This window comes from Capra hircus, chromosome 29, assembly GCF_001704415.2.
Source record: "Capra hircus breed San Clemente chromosome 29, ASM170441v1, whole genome shotgun sequence".
NCBI lineage: Eukaryota > Metazoa > Chordata > Mammalia > Artiodactyla > Bovidae > Capra > Capra hircus.
Genome location: NC_030836.1, coordinates 526,228 through 544,577, shown reverse-complemented (window position 1 = coordinate 544,577; position 18,350 = coordinate 526,228). Strand labels below are relative to the sequence as shown.

At 39.7% G+C, this 18,350-nt stretch overlaps 1 protein-coding gene across 3 annotated transcripts in view; it reads left to right on the top strand.

The window, feature by feature from the left end:
• The window catches only part of MED17 (mediator complex subunit 17), a 32,429-nt gene continuing 16,223 nt past the window's right edge, over nucleotides 2,145-18,350 (top strand). For 2 of the 3 annotated variants that reach the window (XR_001917504.1, XM_018043372.1), the window contains exons 1-8: nucleotides 2,148-2,563; nucleotides 5,973-6,139; nucleotides 6,851-7,070; nucleotides 8,977-9,113; nucleotides 9,204-9,288; nucleotides 10,466-10,618; nucleotides 12,183-12,313; nucleotides 13,653-13,837. Coding sequence is in view for 2 of the 3 variants with exons in the window: in XM_018043372.1 (XP_017898861.1) it covers nucleotides 2,314-2,563; nucleotides 5,973-6,139; nucleotides 6,851-7,070; nucleotides 8,977-9,113; nucleotides 9,204-9,288; nucleotides 10,466-10,618; nucleotides 12,183-12,313; nucleotides 13,653-13,837 (1,328 nt within the window). In the remaining variant the exon portion in view is untranslated. Of the gene's footprint in view, nucleotides 2,564-5,972; nucleotides 6,140-6,850; nucleotides 7,071-8,976; nucleotides 9,114-9,203; nucleotides 9,289-10,465; nucleotides 10,619-12,182; nucleotides 12,314-13,652; nucleotides 13,838-18,350 lie in introns of all 3 variants that reach the window. The other variant, XM_018043371.1, reaches the window with a different exon arrangement.

Sequence of the window (18,350 nt, the reverse complement as noted above, 5' to 3'; positions counted from 1 at the left end):
GTCGGACTCGACTGAGCAACTTCACTTTCACCAGGGAAGTTCCAAGACTTCACCATTTTTCACACTTAACTCATTAATCCATTTGGAATTTATTTTTATTTAGGATTTGACATAAGGGTGCAACTGTATTATTTTCCATATGTGATAGGTTGTTGGTCCTGCTCCTCCCATTATCCACACCCTTTTCTCTGTAAGTCTTCAGGTTCTGCAACTAAAAAGGCTGAATATAAGTCCTCTCCCATCCTTGACTTTTGGCTTTGGCCATAGTACTCGTGGATTTTAGATATATAATGGAAGCAAGGCTTAGATCTTGTATTGCTACCATTTCCATGAAAAGAACATATCCTGACCAGCTTGCTAGTACAATAAAAGACATATGGCACAAACGCTTCCGAGTAATCTGTAGATCTATAACTGGAGTTAGAACTGTTGCAGGAATGGGGATCCTTTCCAGGGCCTGAAACTGGCCTAACACTCAGAAATGAATTGTCCGAGGAGACACACGTGCTGACAAAGCAAGAGATTTTATTGGGAAAGGGCACCCGGGTGGAGAGCAGTAGGGTAAGGGAACCCAGGAGAACAGCTCTGCCACATGGCTTGCAGTCTCGGGTTTTATGGTGGTGGGATTAATTTCTGGGTTGTCCTTGGCCAACCATTCTGATTCAGAGTCTTTCCTGGTGGTGCACACCTTGTTCAGCCAAGATGGATGCCAGAGAGGAGGATTCTGGGAGATGGTTGGACATGTGACGTCTCCTTTTGACCTTTCTCGAACTTTTCCTATTGGTGGTGGCTTATTAGTTCCCTGTTCCTTAGCAGGACCTCCTGTCCTAAAACAACTCATGCAAATGGTTACTATGGTGCGCCTGGCCACGGTGGGCAGTTTCAATCAGTGTGCTTCCCCTAACAGAATCAACCAGCTGAGCCCAGCCTAGATCAAGGGATCCTCAGGTCCAGTCCAGCTGAGACAGCAGTTGCCCCAGGCAAACTGCAGAAGTATGAGCACCTTATAAAGATTAAATGAAAAATATGCTTAGCACACTTAGCACAGTTACTGGCACAAATAGACTCCATGATAAATATTAATCAAATTTTGAAACAAGGTATTAAAACCTTTTACAAACTTACGTATAAACAGTAAGCACAGTAATTATCAAACATGATTGTCCAGCAATATCAGTTGAGCTTGCAAAAATAGGTTCCTCCCGGAAATGGCAATCTACTCCAGCACTCTTGCCTGCAAAATCCCATGGAGGGAGGAGCCTGATAGGCTACAGTCCATGGGGTGGCAGAGTCGGACACGACTGAGCGACTTCACTTTTACTTTCACTTGAAAATTCACAGAACCCCCCCAACACACACATGTATTGCTTAGGCAGACTGATACCATGGCAACCGTATTTTCCTAAGGACCTTAGAAAATTTTAAAACGTAAAACACTTAAACTTAGCACAAAACTTGGAAAGGCCGTGATAAATGATATACATAATTCCTTTAAATAGTTTTGTAACAAAAGAATTCCTTGTGCCCCTTCATAATTCCCAGTGGAAATACTACTGATGAGATACTTTCCTAGGAACTCGGAGACTTAAGTTACATCACTGCTTGTGAACCGTACACATATTACTTTCAGTCAGGCATGAAATTAATATTATGCGTATATTACATGCCTGAGATTGTTGCCATCCTAGAGTTTAGATTATGCAGTATAATTTTATAAATTTTATAACTGTGCTTTAAACACAATTCATTGTTTTCCTCAAACTACGCCCTTATTTTATAACTCTTTAGACTTGTCTGATGAGATTATACAAGTCTTCAGATTCGTCGTTTCTCCTCACATCTCCGCACTCTCGGAGGGCCTCTCGTTGCTAAGATGCAGGGACCCATTCATCTCCTTTTCCCTATCCGTTTTCGGCCGACTTCTTCCTGCCTTCCTCCATCTCTTTCCAACAAGCAACAGTTAAAACGGAGGAAGACCGCAGGGATCCCGCCTGCCCGCGGCCGGCCACGCCTTTCACAGCCCGAGAAGCTCTTCCGCGCGCCGCAGCGGGATTTAACCCAGGCGCGCGGCCGGAAGTGTGGGCCCCGCGCCGGCCGCTTTCCTCCCGCGAGACTGCGAGCAGGGCCGGGGCGAGGGCCGGGGCCTGCGGTGCATTGTGGGAAAGCGTCCAGTGTGGCCTTTGTTTCCGGACCTGGAGCCGCGCTGAGTCTCCTCCGGCGCTTCCGCTGCGCCGTGGTCCTGGGTGCCCTGAAGCACTCCCACTCCCTCCCTCGGTTGTAGCCCGGTGCGGGCGCCGAGCCGACGCCGCCAGCATGTCTGGGGTGCGCGCTGTGCGGATCAGCATCGAGTCGGCCTGCGAGAAGCAGGTCCAGGAGGTGGGCCTGGATGGCACCGAGACGTACCTGCAGCCTCTGTCCATGTCTCAGAACCTGGCGCGCCTGGCCCAGCGGATCGACTTCAGCCAGGGCTCCGGCTCCGAGGAGGAGGAGGCAGCGGGCGCCGAGGGCGACGCGCAGGATTGGGCGGGCGCGGGGTCCAGTGCTGACCAGGACGACGAGGAAGGTGAGGCCGCGGGCGCACCCGGTGAGGCGCCGTGGACATGGCCGCGTGGGGCGGCGGCGTCCGGACACTTTTGGGCGCTGCTCGCCTCTCAGTCCTCGTTTCTGCGCAGGTTTCCTTGAGAGACAGCGTGTGAGACCTTGTCGCTAGGGGAGTGTTTGGGTTTTCAGTTCAGTTCAGTTGCTCAATAGTGTCTGACTCTTTGCGACCCCATGAATCGCAGCACGCCAGGCCTCCCTGTCCATCACCAACTCCCGGAGTCCACCCAAACCCATGTCCATCGAGTCCGTGATGTCATCCAGCCATCTCATCCTCTCTTGTCCCCTTCTCCTCCTGCCCTCAATCTTTCCTTCAAATGAGTCAGTTCTCTGCATCAGGTGGCCAAAGTATTGGAGTTTCAGCTTCAACATCAGTCCTTCCAATGAACACCCAGGACTGATCTCCTTTCTTTAGGGTGGACTGGCTGGATCTCCTTGCAGTCCAAGGGACTCTCAAGAGTCTTCTCCAACACCACAGTTCAAAAGCATCAGTTCTTTGGCACTCAGCTTTCTTAATAGATCCAACTCTCACATCCATACATGACCACTGGAAAAACCATAGCCTTGACTAGACGGACGTTTGTTGGCGAAGTAATGTCTGTGCTTTTTAATATGCTGTCTAAGTTGGTCATAACTTTCCTTCCAAGGAGTAAGTGTCTTTTAATTTCATGGCTGCAATCACCATCTGCTGTGATTTCGGAGCCCAGAAAAATTAAGTCAGCCATTGTTTCCACTGTTTCCCCATCTATTTGCCATGAAGTGATGGGACTGGATGCCATAGTCTTAGTTTTCTGAATGTTGAGCTGTAAGCCAGCTTTTTCACTCCTCTTTCACTTTTATCAAGAGGCGCTTTAGTTCTTCTTCACTTTCTGCCATAAGGGTGGTGTCATCTGCATATCTGAGGTTATTGATATTTCTCCTGGCAATCTTGATTCCAGCTTCTGCTTCCTCCAGCCCAGCGTTTCTCATGATGTATTCTGCATATAAGTTAAATAAGCAGGGTGACACTATACAGCCTTGACATATTCCTTTTCCTATTTGGAACCAGTCTGCTGTTCTATGCCCAGTTCTAACTTGCTTCCTGAGCTGCATACAGGTAGCATCCCTAATGTGGTAACCTGGTTAGGAGCCCTCGAGTTCGCGTCTCGGTTCTGCCGTGACTTTGAACTAATCACTTCGTTTCCATGTGCAAGATGCATGATGTTACTAACTCCTACTGAGAGGAGATTATATTGACAGGAGGATGTGATAAGTCCTAGGAGGTAGGCAGAGGCCAAATCACGTAGATCCAGTCAGCCAGGGTAAGTGTTTGGCTTTTATTAGAAGGACAGCTGAAAGCTTTTGAAAGATTTCAAGTAGACAGATGATTTTGTTTACAGAAGATCACGCTGGATGCTATATATATATATATATATATAGTAAATGGATTATAGGGAAAATAAAACTAGTTAGTTATAGAAAAAGTATGAGTGGTTTTGGATTCTTATTGTCGAAAATAAAAAAAATCTAGCAGTTCTTGATTTAGTTATGTGAACAGACACTGTGTAAATCGGAATTCAAAGATAGCATTTCAAGCCAGCTGTGTTAGGACAATTAGGGATCCATTTGGTAAATACTGCGTCAGAACTCACACAGAAATATTTCCACAAGGATTGAAATGAAGATGAAGAGAATAAGGTAAATTATTGGAAGAAGTTATAATCATGTCACTTTGGCACTAGGAAAGACCTTTTTCTCTCCCCCACCCCTGCTAATGTTTATTTACTTTTTTAGCTGGGCTGGATCTTAGTTGTATGTGGGATTTAGTTCCCTGACTAGGGATCAAACCCAAGCCCCCTGCATTGGAAATACAGAGTCTTAGCTATTGGCCCACCAGGGAAATCCCAGGAGAGACCTTCTTAAGCAAGATAGGAAACAGACCTTATGAAAGAAAAGATAGGTGTATTAATTGCATAAAATTTAAAAATAGTAATGGAAAAAGATGCCACAGACAAAGTAAAAAATGACAGGCTGGGGAAAGTATATACAACACATATGACACACAAATGGTTAATATCCCTGATATTCAGAGTCCCTTCAAACTGAAAAGAAGACAGTTCATTGAAAAAATAGGCCCAAACTGGCATTGTTGGAACCAGTCTATGTGCCCATCACACAGAAATAGTTAAACTTATTGCACATTGTTCAATTATTATTTTTGGCCACATCGCCCAGCTTGCAGGGATCTTAGTTTCCCTGCTGCTGCTGCTAAGCCGCTTCAATTGTGTCCGACTCTGCGCGACCCCATAGACGGCAGCCCACCAGGTTCCACTGTCACTGGGACTCTCCAGGCAAGAACACTGGAGTGGGTTGCCATTTCCTTCTCCAGTGCATGAAAGTGAAAAGTGAAAGTGAAGTTGCTCAGTCTTGTCTGACTCTTGGCGACCCCATGGGCTACAGCCTACCAGGCTCCTCCGTCCATGGGATTTTCCAGACAAGAGTGCTGGAGTGGGGTGCCATTGCCTTCTAGTTCCCCTACCAGGGATCAAAGCTGGGTCCCCTGCAGAGGAACAGTAGAGTCCTAACCACTGGACTGCCAGAGAATTCTTGAATTTACTGTATGTCTATGCTTCAGACCCGCCTGAGCGATTGAGAACACAGTGCATGCTCCAGAATATCTTATAGTGTTAAAAGAATGAAGTAGATCTATATTCTGATGTGAAGGTGTCTTTAGGACATATTGAGGGGCAGGGGAAGCAAGTAATGGGAAATTGGGGGTATATGTATATAAATACATTAAAAAAAATTTGGATGAGGATACCCCAACAGTTATTAGTGATTGCCTCTCAGGAGGAGAGAGAATTAAGGGTGGGGAATAGAGGAAAACTTTCACTTTTTACTCTGTATTTCTGTTGTTTGAACTCTATGGTGAGGATCTATACGTGAAATTTAATTCCTAAAAGTGATTAAGAGATTGGAAGAGGATAGTGTTTACTATCAGAATGCTGCCATTATAGGTCATTTGTAGTTTTGTATTTTTCTATGTATTGAAAATTCTCAACGATTAATTCTTAAGGTTTTAAAAGCTGGAAGAAAAAAAGGTTATTAAGAAGGCTTGCTTAGATTTTAAAAGATTTGAATGCCTACTATCATGCTGTAATGTTAGATTTAACTTAGGAAATTAGAAACTACATTTGTTTTGCCATTGTAGGAATGCCAACTTAAATGTTAACAAAGATCCTAGAAAGGGTGGAGTGAATGGGATAAAAGGGAACAATTTGAAATAGAATTCGTTATTTCTTCTTTTAGTACTTTTTTTCTTTTTTAGTACTTTTGAATCTCTGAGTTTTTTATAACTAATATCTGGGTATTTATTTTTTTCTTTCACTTTTTAGGATTGGTGAAATTTCAACCCTCCCTTTGGCCTTGGGATTCAGTGAGGAACAATTTGAGAAGTGCCCTGACAGAGATGTGTGTTCTCTATGATGTTCTCAGTATTGTTAGGGATAAAAAATTTATGACTCTTGATCCTGTCTCTCAGGATGCACTTCCTCCAAAACAGGTATTTGTGGGCTTTGATTGAATAATGGTGCCATTTTATTAAGTCTCAATACCATCTTTTAGGCTGTGTGTCTGTTGTTTCCTTTTCCTTAGATGCAAAATGAAGTCCACATGAAGTTTTAAAGACTGTCGTAAGCTCTCCAAAAACACAAAATTAGGTTCTGTAATGTGATCAGAAATTGTGACATCTTTATGAACCTTTATTATTTTGATTCTTATGCAGCCAGAAAACTTCTACTAAACTTGGCTTTTTGGAATTGATAGTGCGTGGATTGATAGTGACTATGGATATTTATGTATGTACATATAATACATAGGTTTTGATTTCTCATCAGTTTTCCAATTATAGACTTTTCTTTGAAGTATAAATGCGTGCTTTGAAAGGGTGTTCTTGTGGGTGATATGGAGAGTGCCATACATAAAGAGAGGAATGGCAGTGCAGAGAGGGGAACCTAACCTAGGCTGGGCCAGGTTTATGCAGTGTTAAGTTCTGATGGTGTAGTGTTTTAGTTTAGCATAAGTCTGTTATCAAGTGACCAAAGAAATGGGTTAAGGTTATTATTCTTTTCAACATTATGTGCTTTTCTCCCTTCTCCTTGCTTTTCTTTTTTAATTTTCCCTTGATTAGGTATTTTATTATTGAGGAAATGTATCATTTAAAAAAATCATTTAAAAATAATACAGCCCTACACTTCTGGATTGTTTCTGATAGAATCCTCAGACGTTGCAGTTAATATCTAAAAAGAAGTCACTTGCTGGAGCAGCACAGATCCTACTGAAGGGGGCAGAGAGACTGACAAAATCAGTCACTGAAAACCAAGAAAATAAGCTACAAAGAGACTTCAACTCTGAGCTTTTGAGATTGAGGCAACACTGGAAGCTTAGAAAAGTTGGAGATAAAATTCTTGGAGATCTGAGCTACAGAAGTGCAGGTATAGATAACTGTTAAAAAAACTCTGCTTTTTAACAGTAGTTTGTTAAAAACTATAAATGTTTATTTTTTATAATAATATTCTCAATTACATGTTACATTTTGAAGTTTTAATTTCTGTACACATAAGCCTGAAAAAACTCAAATTATTCTCATCATAGCCTTATATGTGTGTATAGGTTCAGTGTCTGACTCTTTGCAACCCCAAGGACTATATAGCCCACCAGGCTCCTCTGTCCATGAAATTTTCCAGGCAAGGATATTGGAATGGGTTGCCATTTCTTACTCCAGGGGATCTTCCTGACCCAGGGATCGAATCTGCATTTCCTGCGTCTCCTGCATTGGCAGGCAGGTTCTTTACCACTGGTGCCACCTGGGAAGTCAGCTATATATAATCTGAAAAAAATTTTAGGTTTATTTAACAGAAAGTTCAGAGATAGAGTTTATGTGCGAACACACCCTGAACCATAATTGACGTTTTAGTCAGAAATAGGAGGCGGGACTGGATTCCTCAGTTGGGGACTTTGATCAATCCCTTAAACACTGAGCATAAAAGAAAAAAAGAAACATTTCTATTCTTTCTTATTCTGTTTTTCTTGCTTAAGTCTGGTAAGCTGTTTTTAACTCCTGGGTAAAGAGATATAATGGTGAAAACACTTCACCTTTTTTCCCATTCAGCCAGGGCTGCAACCCTAACGTAAGGAATATATTTTGTTGGAGTATATAACAAAGTTGGATGTTTTGACTTCACATCTTCTGGTATAAATTCTTTGTTGCTGAGCTATAATATGTAATAGCAGGTTTCTCAAAGCAATTGTGGCAATGTCTTTCAGCTGCCGAACTATATTCAGAGGAGCTATACAGTAAAAGTTTATAAGGTTCACAGCTCAATGGGGTAAAAGCTCTTGAGTGTCAAGGGATAATAAAAAGGAAGGAGCCCTGGCTGTTATCACTGAGATAACAGTAGTGGAGTGATATTTGAAAAGGATTCATTTTCCAGAGCAAGCCATGAGTATCTTCAAATTAAAGGAATATAATTTGAAGTGGTTAACTCAAGGACCTGCATGCCTTAATATGATGTGAATTGGAAAATTTTGAGTTCTAATGGTAAAGTTCCATCAAAAGATGAATTAAGATGACAAAGACATTTTTACATTTTAATAGATAGTTTATAGAAGCAGTACTTTTCTGGCTCTGGACATTGTAAGCTCTTCTCAACAAATAATTATGCATAAGAACTTTAGCTAAAACGGTTACTTCTGTTATAAGAGGATTTGATTAAATTCTGTTTTTAATTGCAAGAAAATCTTGAGCAGCAGTTACATTCATCTACGCCCGCCTCAGGTAATTCAGCAGCCCAGGGCAGCTATCTTAAACTTACGCGCTACATACAAAGACGTCACATAAAGTCTAGGAGTTGGTTGACAAAAAGTGGTGTATATGCTATCTTTTTGTCCTCTTGTTGAATTCAGAATCCTTCAATCTCAACCTTATTACAGAGGCTGAGCCCCAGAAGTGTTTAGCCTCCAAAGTTTAAATATGTGTAAGTAGATTATATTACTTATATTACTGTGAATATAGATATATATATATATCTAGTCTAGAATTATATTCATTTTATCAAAACTCCATTGGAATAAAACAGTTTGGATAGCCTGTGGAGTCCTTATAATGACACCATTAGACTGAGACATTTTTTTTTTTTTAAGGTAAATAGCTGTTTTCTCCTGCTTCCTTTCTTTTGTTTACCATGCCTCTTCCTCCCCACTCCCCTGAAACACATATTTTTGGTGGGAACTTAATGTATACGTCACGATATGTAGGTGAGATATTATTATATACTCAGTAATTTCTGTTGAATAAACATGTTAACTGTTTTGATTTTCCTGTTTTTAATATCCCATTAGGGTCTCTGTTTCCCCATCATGGTACATTTGAAGTAATAAAGAATACAGATATTGATCTAGACAAGAAGATACCTGAAGATTACTGTCCCCTTGATGTCCAGATTCCTAGTGATTTAGAAGGGTCTGCATATATCAGGGTATTTGTCTGAGTATTTTTCAATTAATTTCTTATTAATAGCCCAGAAGCTACTTAGCTAACATATTTTTGTGTTATTATTTTCACATAGGTTTCAATTCAAAAACAGGCTCCAGACATAGGTGACCTCGGCACAGTTAACCTCTTCAAACGACCTTTGCCTAAATCCAAACCAGGTATAGTTCTGTTCTCTAACTCTGGTCTTGTCTGCCCTGACTAAAAGTAAATATAGTTAGGAAAAATAGGTACTTTAAATAAGAGCAATTGGAAATATGACTTTATAATTTGTTAATCAATTATTTTTTATAATAATTTTTATTATAATTTGTTAATCAATTATGACCAATACTATCTAAGCATATTCAAAAGCAGAGACATTACTTGGCCGACTAAGGTCCGTCTAGTCAAGGCTATGGTTTTTCCAGTAGTCATGTATGGATGTGAGAGTTGAACTGTGAAGAAGGCTGAGCGCCGAAGAATCGATGCTTTTGAACTGTGGTGTTGGAGAAGACTCTTGAGAGTCCCTTGGACTGCAAGGAGATCCAACCAGTCCATTCTGAAGGAGATCAACCCTGAGATTTCTTTGGAAGGAATGGTGCTAAAGCTGAAACTCCAGTACCTTGGCCACCTCATGTGAAGAGTTGACTCATTGGAAAAGACTTTGATGCTGGGAGGGATTAGGGGCAGGAAGAGAAGGGGACGACAGAGGATGAGATGGCTGGATGACATCACTGACTCAACGGACATGAATCTGAGTGAACTCTGGGAGTTGGTGATGGACAGGGAGGCCTGGCGTGCTGCGATTCTTGGGGTCGCAAAGAGTCGGACACGACTGAGCGACTGAACTGAACTGAATCAGTTATTAGTGAATAGCTGTGCAGTCCTTTTGTTTTTTCTCCACACCATGCACCTTGTGGAATTTTAGTTCTTTGACCAGGAATTGAACACAGGCCCTCAGCAGTGAGGGTGCAGAATCCTCATGACAGGATCACGAAGGAATTCCTGTGTAGTCATTTTTGAAAGGTTGAACTTATTTACCAGTTTTCTATGTGTAGAAGAAGTAAAAAATTCTATATTTTGGAAGGGGTATGCTGTAATACATACTTTTCTGAATTTTTGTTGTATGTTGATCATCATTTAAGCTAGTTAATGCCTAAGATAGATAATTAAGGGACTTCCCTGGTGGTTCAGTGTTTGGGAACACAGATTTGATCCCTGGTCAGGGTACTAGGATCCCACATGCTGTAGGGTAGCTAGGCCCAAGAGCTGCAATGAAGACCTAGTGCCACACAAATCTTAAAAAAGTAATAACAATTAGGTAATTACTATATATGCATGTTCCCTGTCTTTCAGGTTCCCCACATTGGCAGACAAAATTAGAAGCAGCACAGAATGTTCTCTTATGTAAAGAAATTTTTGCACAGCTCTCCCGGGAAGCTGTTCAAATTAAATCACAGATCCCTCACATTGTGGTGAAAAATCAGATTATCTCTCAGCCCTTCCCAAGTAAGTGCAGCCTACCCTTTTGAGTGATAATTAAAACTTTGTGATTTGGGGGCCAGGACAAAGAGGGTAGCAGTTTGGGTGTGTTGAAGGAATGGTAACAGCAGAGAAGTAGTGTACAGCCTCTAATAACAGCCGTAACAGCCAGCGAAGTGTGCAGCCCAGTCTGCACTGCTGACTGTTCTGTGTCCTCAGTGGTGTCACTCCTGGCTTTAAACAATACCTGTTAAAGTTTGCCCTAGCAAACCTGTTATTAGGTAATGGTTGCTTTGAGGTGTCTATGCCAACACTATTTGTAGAAGATTTCCTAAGGTCCTCTTATTATCTAGATGAGATGTCAATTAGAAAATGCTTAATTTAAAAAAAATTTTAATTTTTTATTGAGGTATAGTTGATGTATAAGTTTCAGGTATACAACAGTGATTTACAATCTTTAAAAGTTGTATTCCATTTATAGTTATAAAATAAAGATCCTTGTAACTTATTTTATACATAGTTTTTACTTTCTTTTAAAAGTTTTAAAAATAACATTTATTTCTTAAAAGTTAAGATGTACATAATAGGAAACCAGAAAAAATACAAGAAGCAAAAAACTCATTGATAATCACAAGTAGTTTTACCATTTGATGTGTCCTTTAAGGTCTTCTGTGTGTTCTTAATCCTCTGCCCCTATGTGCCCTTCCCTGCTTCCCTCTCCCCACTAGTAACCAGTAGTTTGTTCTCTGTGTCTGTGTGTCTGTTTCTTTTTTGTTATATTCACTAATTTGTTTTATTTTTTAGAATCCATTTGTAAGTGATACCATGCAGCATTTGTCTTTCTCTAATTTCATTTAGCATAATACTCTCTAAGTCTATTCATATTGTTGCATATGACAAAATGTCATTGTTTATGACTGAGTAAGTACTTTATTGTATTTATACATACTGCATCTTTTTTATCCACTCATCTGTTGCTTCCATACCTTGGCAATTGTGTATACTACTTCTGTGAACATTGGGGTCATGTATCTTTTTCAGTTACTGTTTCTATTTAGAAAATGCTTAATAAAATATCCATAATATCCTAAATTTGTGGAAATTGGATTTAAAATATTTTTCAGAAGCAGTTAGATTTAACAAGAGATCAATTTTTAATTAGCTCCACTTGTTTTTTTACATAAATTCTGAGTATCTTAGATTTTGTTAAGAGAATGGGTTTCTGGAGTGAAAAATTTCATCCTGATTCTCATGGGAACAGGGAAGGTCTTCTAGTCAGTAATACCAGTTATTAACTCTTTTATTTTTAAATTTAAAATCTAGAAGTAACAAATTACAGTTTCTGTTCACCTGTCTTTAGCCATAGCTGAAGGTCAGCAGCCACATTGTAAGTCAATAGAAATTGAATACATGGTAGTTTATCATATTCATGGGTAGTCATTTCGGTGTAAAAATGTTAATCACAAAAGCCTCCTCTTTGAGTTCAGAATGTATTTTTTGAAAATGGGCTGTGGTAATACTTAATGAAAATAGTTTGTGCTTTTCCATATTATAAGTTATTTATGTCTGTCCTGCTTATTTTTATAAATAGGCTTGCAGTTATCTATTTCTTTGTGCCATTCTTCAAATGATAAGAAATCCCCAAAATCTGCTACCGAGAAGCAAAGTCCAGAGGACCATCTTTATGTTCTAGAGCATAATTTGCATCTACTGATTAGAGAGGTAATGGAGTAAATGTTTTCTTTGCATTGTGGTAAGTGTACGTACAGCAGTGAAAGTACACAACCTTCTCACTGCTGAGTCCTCATTATTCATAAAGCAATGACATTCACTAGTAGTGCTGTGAAAGATCTTGTTATGGGCTCAGGGAACACAGAGGCTATGAATATAGTCTCTGTGGCCAAGCATGGCTTCTATTCTACTGCAAGTTTTATAGAGAGGTGTAAGAAACGCATGCTAAAGGTTGATTCTGATTGGGTAATCGGAAAATGTCTTGCCAGTGCCTGTGAACAGGATTACTTGAATTATTTCAGGATGCATTCTACTTACAGGTCATTTAGAACTGTCCTGAGACTCTTTTAATAGGAATGTATATTCCAGCTGCCCATGTCTCACCCCCAGATCTGGTCTGTGATGGTGCAAGGATCAGTGTTTTTTTATATTCCTAAGGCGTTCTATTGTACCCAGGTTTTAGAACCTCTAATCCAGGATATAGTAGAATAACTATCTACTGATTGCATGTGTTCTGTCAATGGGACTTACTGAAGAATATTTATTTTTGTTTTTTATAAAAGTTTTAACATAAAAACCAACGACAGCTGGAGAGAGACCCTTTTCTTTACCAACACATTTAGCCTAGTATATGTTAGGAGAAGGCAATGGCACCCCACTCCAGTACTCTTGCCTGGAAAATCCAATGGATGGAGGAGCCCGGTAGGCTGCAGTCCATGGGGTCACTAAGAGTCAGAAACGACTGAGCAACTTCACTTTCACTTTTTACTTTCATGCATTGGAGAAGGAAATGGCAACCCACTCCAGCGTTCTTGCCTGGAGAATCCCAGGGACAGGGGAGCCTGGTGGGCTGCCGTTTATGGGGTCGCACAGAGTCGGACACGACTGATGCGACTTAGCAGCAGCAGCAGCAGATGTTAGGAGAAGGCAATGGCACCCCACTCCAGTACTCTTGCCTGGAAAATCCCATGGGCGGAGGAGCCTCGGGGGGTGCAGTCCATGGAGTCGCTAAGAGTCGGACACGACTGAGCGACTTCACTTTCACGCATTGGAGAAGGAAATGGCAACCCACTCCAGTGTTCTTGCCTGGAGAATCCCAGGGACGGGGGAGCCTGGTGGGCTGCCGTCTGTGGGATCGCACAGAGTCAGACATGACTGAAGTGACTTGGCAGCAGTAGATGTTAACATGTTATCTGTGTGCCTAGACTACCTTTATATGTGCCTGCAATCCATTACTTTCATGTTTCCAAACTGTGAGCCATGATTTGATCAAACATTGTGTAGTTAATATGTGGGTACTGGTTGTTGAAAATGGCTGTTCTTGTTACAGTTTCATAAACAGACATTGAGTTCCATTATGATGCCACATCCAGCAAGTGCACCTTTCGGCCACAAGAGAATGAGACTTTCTGGTCCTCAAGCTTTTGATAAAAATGAAATTAATTCAATACAGTCAAGTGAAGGGCTTCTGGAAAAAATAATTAAACAAGCAAAGCATATATTTCTGAGGAGTAGGTAAGGACAAAGTTACTATCTTTCTTTGAAACTGCAGTCCTTTTTTGTTTCTATTACCTTATGTACATTATTTTTGGCATACTTTAATCTTTTTCCCTGGGAGAGGGAGGTGACTGCAGTATAAGAGTTTATGGTTGTAGATGGCCCTGTCAAGTTTGGGGAAGCCTTAGATCTATTGCCCATGTAACTTTTTTGTTTCCAACACTTGGCATTAAAGTTTTGAAAGACAGCTGAGTAGGAAAGTGCCTTGAAACACCAAACTTTCTACGATAACCCATCCATGAGCTACTTTTCCTGAACTGGTTGAAACCTTTTTTGAAGCTTTCCATATATTTTTCGGTTGTCCCGCATTTTAGGATTTTGGAAGGCACTCTCCTATATGTTGACTTATTTAATACTTAGCTGTGGGTCAGGTCATGTTAGCACATTTTTCACTGATGGTAAAACTGGGATTCAGAGAAGTTGTTCCACTTGCTCAAGGTTATACAACTAAAAGATTAGCAAAGTCAGTCTTCAGGCCTAACTTCAAAGCTCATTTTTGTTCTTTTTTAAAAAATTTATTTATTTTAGTTGGAGGCTAATTACTTTACAACATTGTAGTGGTTTTGCCATACATTGACATGAATCCGCCATGGGTGTACATGTGTCCCCCATCCTGAACCCCCCTCCCACCTTCCTCCCCATCCTAACCCTCAGGGTTGTCCCAGTGCACTGGCTTTGAGTGCCCTGTTTCATGCATCTCAATTGGACTGGTGATCTATCTCACATATGGTAATATACATGTTTCAGTGCTATTATCTCAAATCATCCCACCCTCGCCTTCTGCCACAGAGTCCAAAAGACAGTTCTATACATCTGCGTCTCTTTTGCTGTCTTGCATATAGCATCATTACCATCTTTCTAAATTACATATATATGCGTTAATATACTGTTTTGGTCTTTTTCTTTCTGACTTACTTCACTCCGTATAGTAAGCTCCAGTTTCATCCACATCATTAGAACTGATTCAAATACATTCTTTTTAAGAGCTGACTAATATTCCATTCTGTGTGCGTACCACAACTTTCTTAACCATTCGTCTGCTGATGGACATCTAGGTTGCTTCCATGTCCTGGCTGCGATTGTAAACAGTGCTGTGATGAACACTGAGGTACACGTCTCTTTCAGTTCTGGTTTCCTTGGTGTGTATGCCCAGCAGTGGAATTGCTGGGTCATATGGCACTTGTATTTCCAGTTTTTTAAGGAATCTCCACACTGTTCTCCATAGTGGCTGGACTAGTTTGCATTCCCACCAACAGTGTAAGAGGGCTCCCTTTTCTCCACACCCTCTCCAGCATTTATTGCTTGTACACTTTTGGATAACAGCCATTCTGACTGGCGTGAAATGGTACCTCATTGTGGTTTTGATTTACATTTCTTTGATAATGAGTGATATTGAATATCTTTTCATGTGTGTGTTAGCCATCTGTAGGTTGTCTTTGGAGAAATGTCTGTTTATTTCTTTGGCCCAATTTTTGATTGGGTTATTCATTTTTCTAGTGTTGAGCTGCATGAGCTGCTTGCATATTTTTGAGATTAATTCTCTGTCAGTTGCTTCGTTTGCTATTATTTTCTCCCATTCTGAAGGCTGTCTTTTCACCTTGCTTAGTTACCTTCGTTGTGCAAAAGCTTTTAAGTCAAATTGGTCCCATTTGTTTATTTTTGCTTTTATTCCCATTACTCTGGGAGGTGGGTCATAAAGGATCCTGCTGTGATTTATGTCAGAGAGTGTTTTGCCTATGTTCTCCTCTAGGAGTTTTATAGTTTACATTTAGATCTTTAATCCATTTTGAGTTTATTTTTGTGTATGGTGTTATAAAGTGTTCTAGTTTCATTCTTTTACAAGTGGCTGACCAGTTTTCCCAGCACCACTTGTTAAAGAGATTGTCTTTTCTCCACTGTATATTCTTGCCTTCTTTGTCAACGATAAGGTGTCCATAGGTGCGTGGATTTATCTATGGGCTTTCTATTTTGTTCCATTGATCTATATTTCTGTCTTTGTGCCAGTACCATACTATCTTGATGACTGTGGCTTTGTAGTAGAGTCTGAAGTCAGGCAGGTTGGTTCCTCCAGTTCGTCCAGTTGATTATTCAAGGTTTTTTGTATTTCCATACAGATGTTGAAATTGTTTGTTCTAGTTCTGTGAAAAATACTGTTGGTAGCTTGATAGGGATTGCATTGAATCTGTAGATTGCTTTGGGTAGTATACTCATTTACATTGATTCTTCCGATCCATGAACTTAGTATATTTCTCCATCTATTTGTGTCATCTTTGATTTTCTTTCATCAGTGTTTTACAGTTTTCTGTATATAGGTCTTTTGTTTCTTTAGGTAGATTTTGTCCTAAGTATTTTATTCTTTTTGTTGCAATGGTGAATGGAATTGTTTCCTTAATTTCTCTTTCTGTTTTCTCATTGTTAGTGTATAGTAATGCAGGGGATTTCTGTGTATTAATTTTATATCCTGCTACTTGACTATATTCATTGATTAACTCTAGCAATTTTCTGGTAGAGTCTTTAGGGTTTTCTGTGTAGAGAATCATGTCACCTGCAAACAGTGAGAGTTTTACTTCTTATTTTCCAATCTGGATTCCTTTTATTTCTTTTTTTTCTCTTATTGCCGTGGCTAAAACTTCCAAAACCATGTTGAATAGTAGTGGTGAGTGGGCACCCTTGTCTTGTTCCTGACTTTAGGGGAAATGCTTTCAGTTTTTCACCATTGAGGATAATGTTTGCTGTGGGTTTATCATATATGACTTTTATTATGTTGAAGTATGTCCTTTTATGCCTGCTTTTGGAGGGTTTTTATCATAAATGGATGTTGAATTTTGTCAAAGGCTTTCTCTGCACCTATTGAGATAATCATATAGTTTTCATCTTTCAATTTGTTAATCTGGTGTATCATGTTGATTGATTTGCGGATATTGAAGAATCTTTGCTTCCCTGGGATAAAGCCCACTTGATCATGATGTATGATCTTTTTAATATGTTGTTGGATTCTATTTGCTAGATTTTTGTTAAGGATTTTTGCATCTATGTTCATCAGTGATATTGGCCTGTAGTTTTCTGTTTTTGTGGCATCTTTGCCTGGCTTTGGTATTAGGGTGTTGGTGGCCTCATAGAATGAGTTTGGCAGTATACCTTCCTCTGCAATTTTCTGGAAGAGTTTGAGTAGGATAGGTGTTAGCTCTTCTCTAAATATTTGGTAGAATTCAGCTGTGAAGCCAGCTGGTCCTGGGCTTTTGATTGTTGGAATATTTTTGATTACAGTTTCTATTTCCGTGCTTGTGATAGATCTGTTAAGATTTTCTATTTCTTCCTGGTTCAGTTTTGGAAGGTTATACTTTTCTAAGAATTAGTCCATTTCTTCCAGGTTGTCCATTTAATGTCATATAGTTGCTGATAGTAGTCTCTTATGATCCTTTGCATTTCTGTGTTGTCTGTTGTGATTTCTCCATTTTCATTTCAAATTTGGTTGATTTGATTCTTGTTGCTTTTTTGCTTGATGAGTCTGGCTAACAGTTTGTCTATTTTATCTTCTCAAAAAACTAGCTTTTAGTTTTGATTTTTGCTATAGTCTCCTTTATTTCTTTTTGTTTTATTTCTGCCCTAATTTTTATGATTTCTTTCCTTCTACTACCCCTGGGGTTCTTCATTTCTTCTTTTTCAAGTTGCTTTAGGTGTAAAGTTAGGTTATTTATTTGATTTTTCTCTTGTTTCTTGAGGTGAGCTTGTGTTGCTATGAACCTCCGCAGAGCACTGCTTTTACTGAATCCCATAAGTTTTGGTTTGTCGTGTTTTCATTTGTTTGTATCCATATTTTGATTTCTTCTGTGATTGTTGTTTATTCAGCAGTGTGTTGTTCAGCCTCCATATGTTGGGATTTTCAATAGTTTATCTCCTGTAATTGACATCTAATCTTACTGCATTTTGTCTAATCTTACCGCATTATGGAAAATATGCTTGGAATGATTTCAGTTTTTTTGAATTTACCAAGGCTAGATTTATGGCCAGGATGTGATCTAACCTGGAGAATGTTCCGTTTGCCCCTGAGAAAAAGGTGAAATTCATTGTTTTGAGGTGAAATGTCGTATAGATATCAATTATGTCTAACTGTATCCATTGTATCATTTAAAGGTTGTATTTCCTTGCTAATTTTCTGTTTGGTTGATCTATCCATAGATGTGAGTGGGGTATTAAAGTCTCCCACTATTATTGTTAATTTCTCCTTTCATGCTTGTTAGCATTTGCCTTACCTATTCTGGTGCTCCCATATTGGGTGCATATATATTTATAATTGTTTTATCTTTTTCTTGGATTGATCCTTTGATCACTATGTACTGTCCTTCTTTGTCTCTTTTCACGACCTTTATTTCAAAGTCTGTTTTATCTGATATGAGTATTGCTACTCCTGCTTTCTTTTGGTCTCCATTTGCGTGAAATATCTTTTTCCAGTCCTTCATTTCCAGTTTGT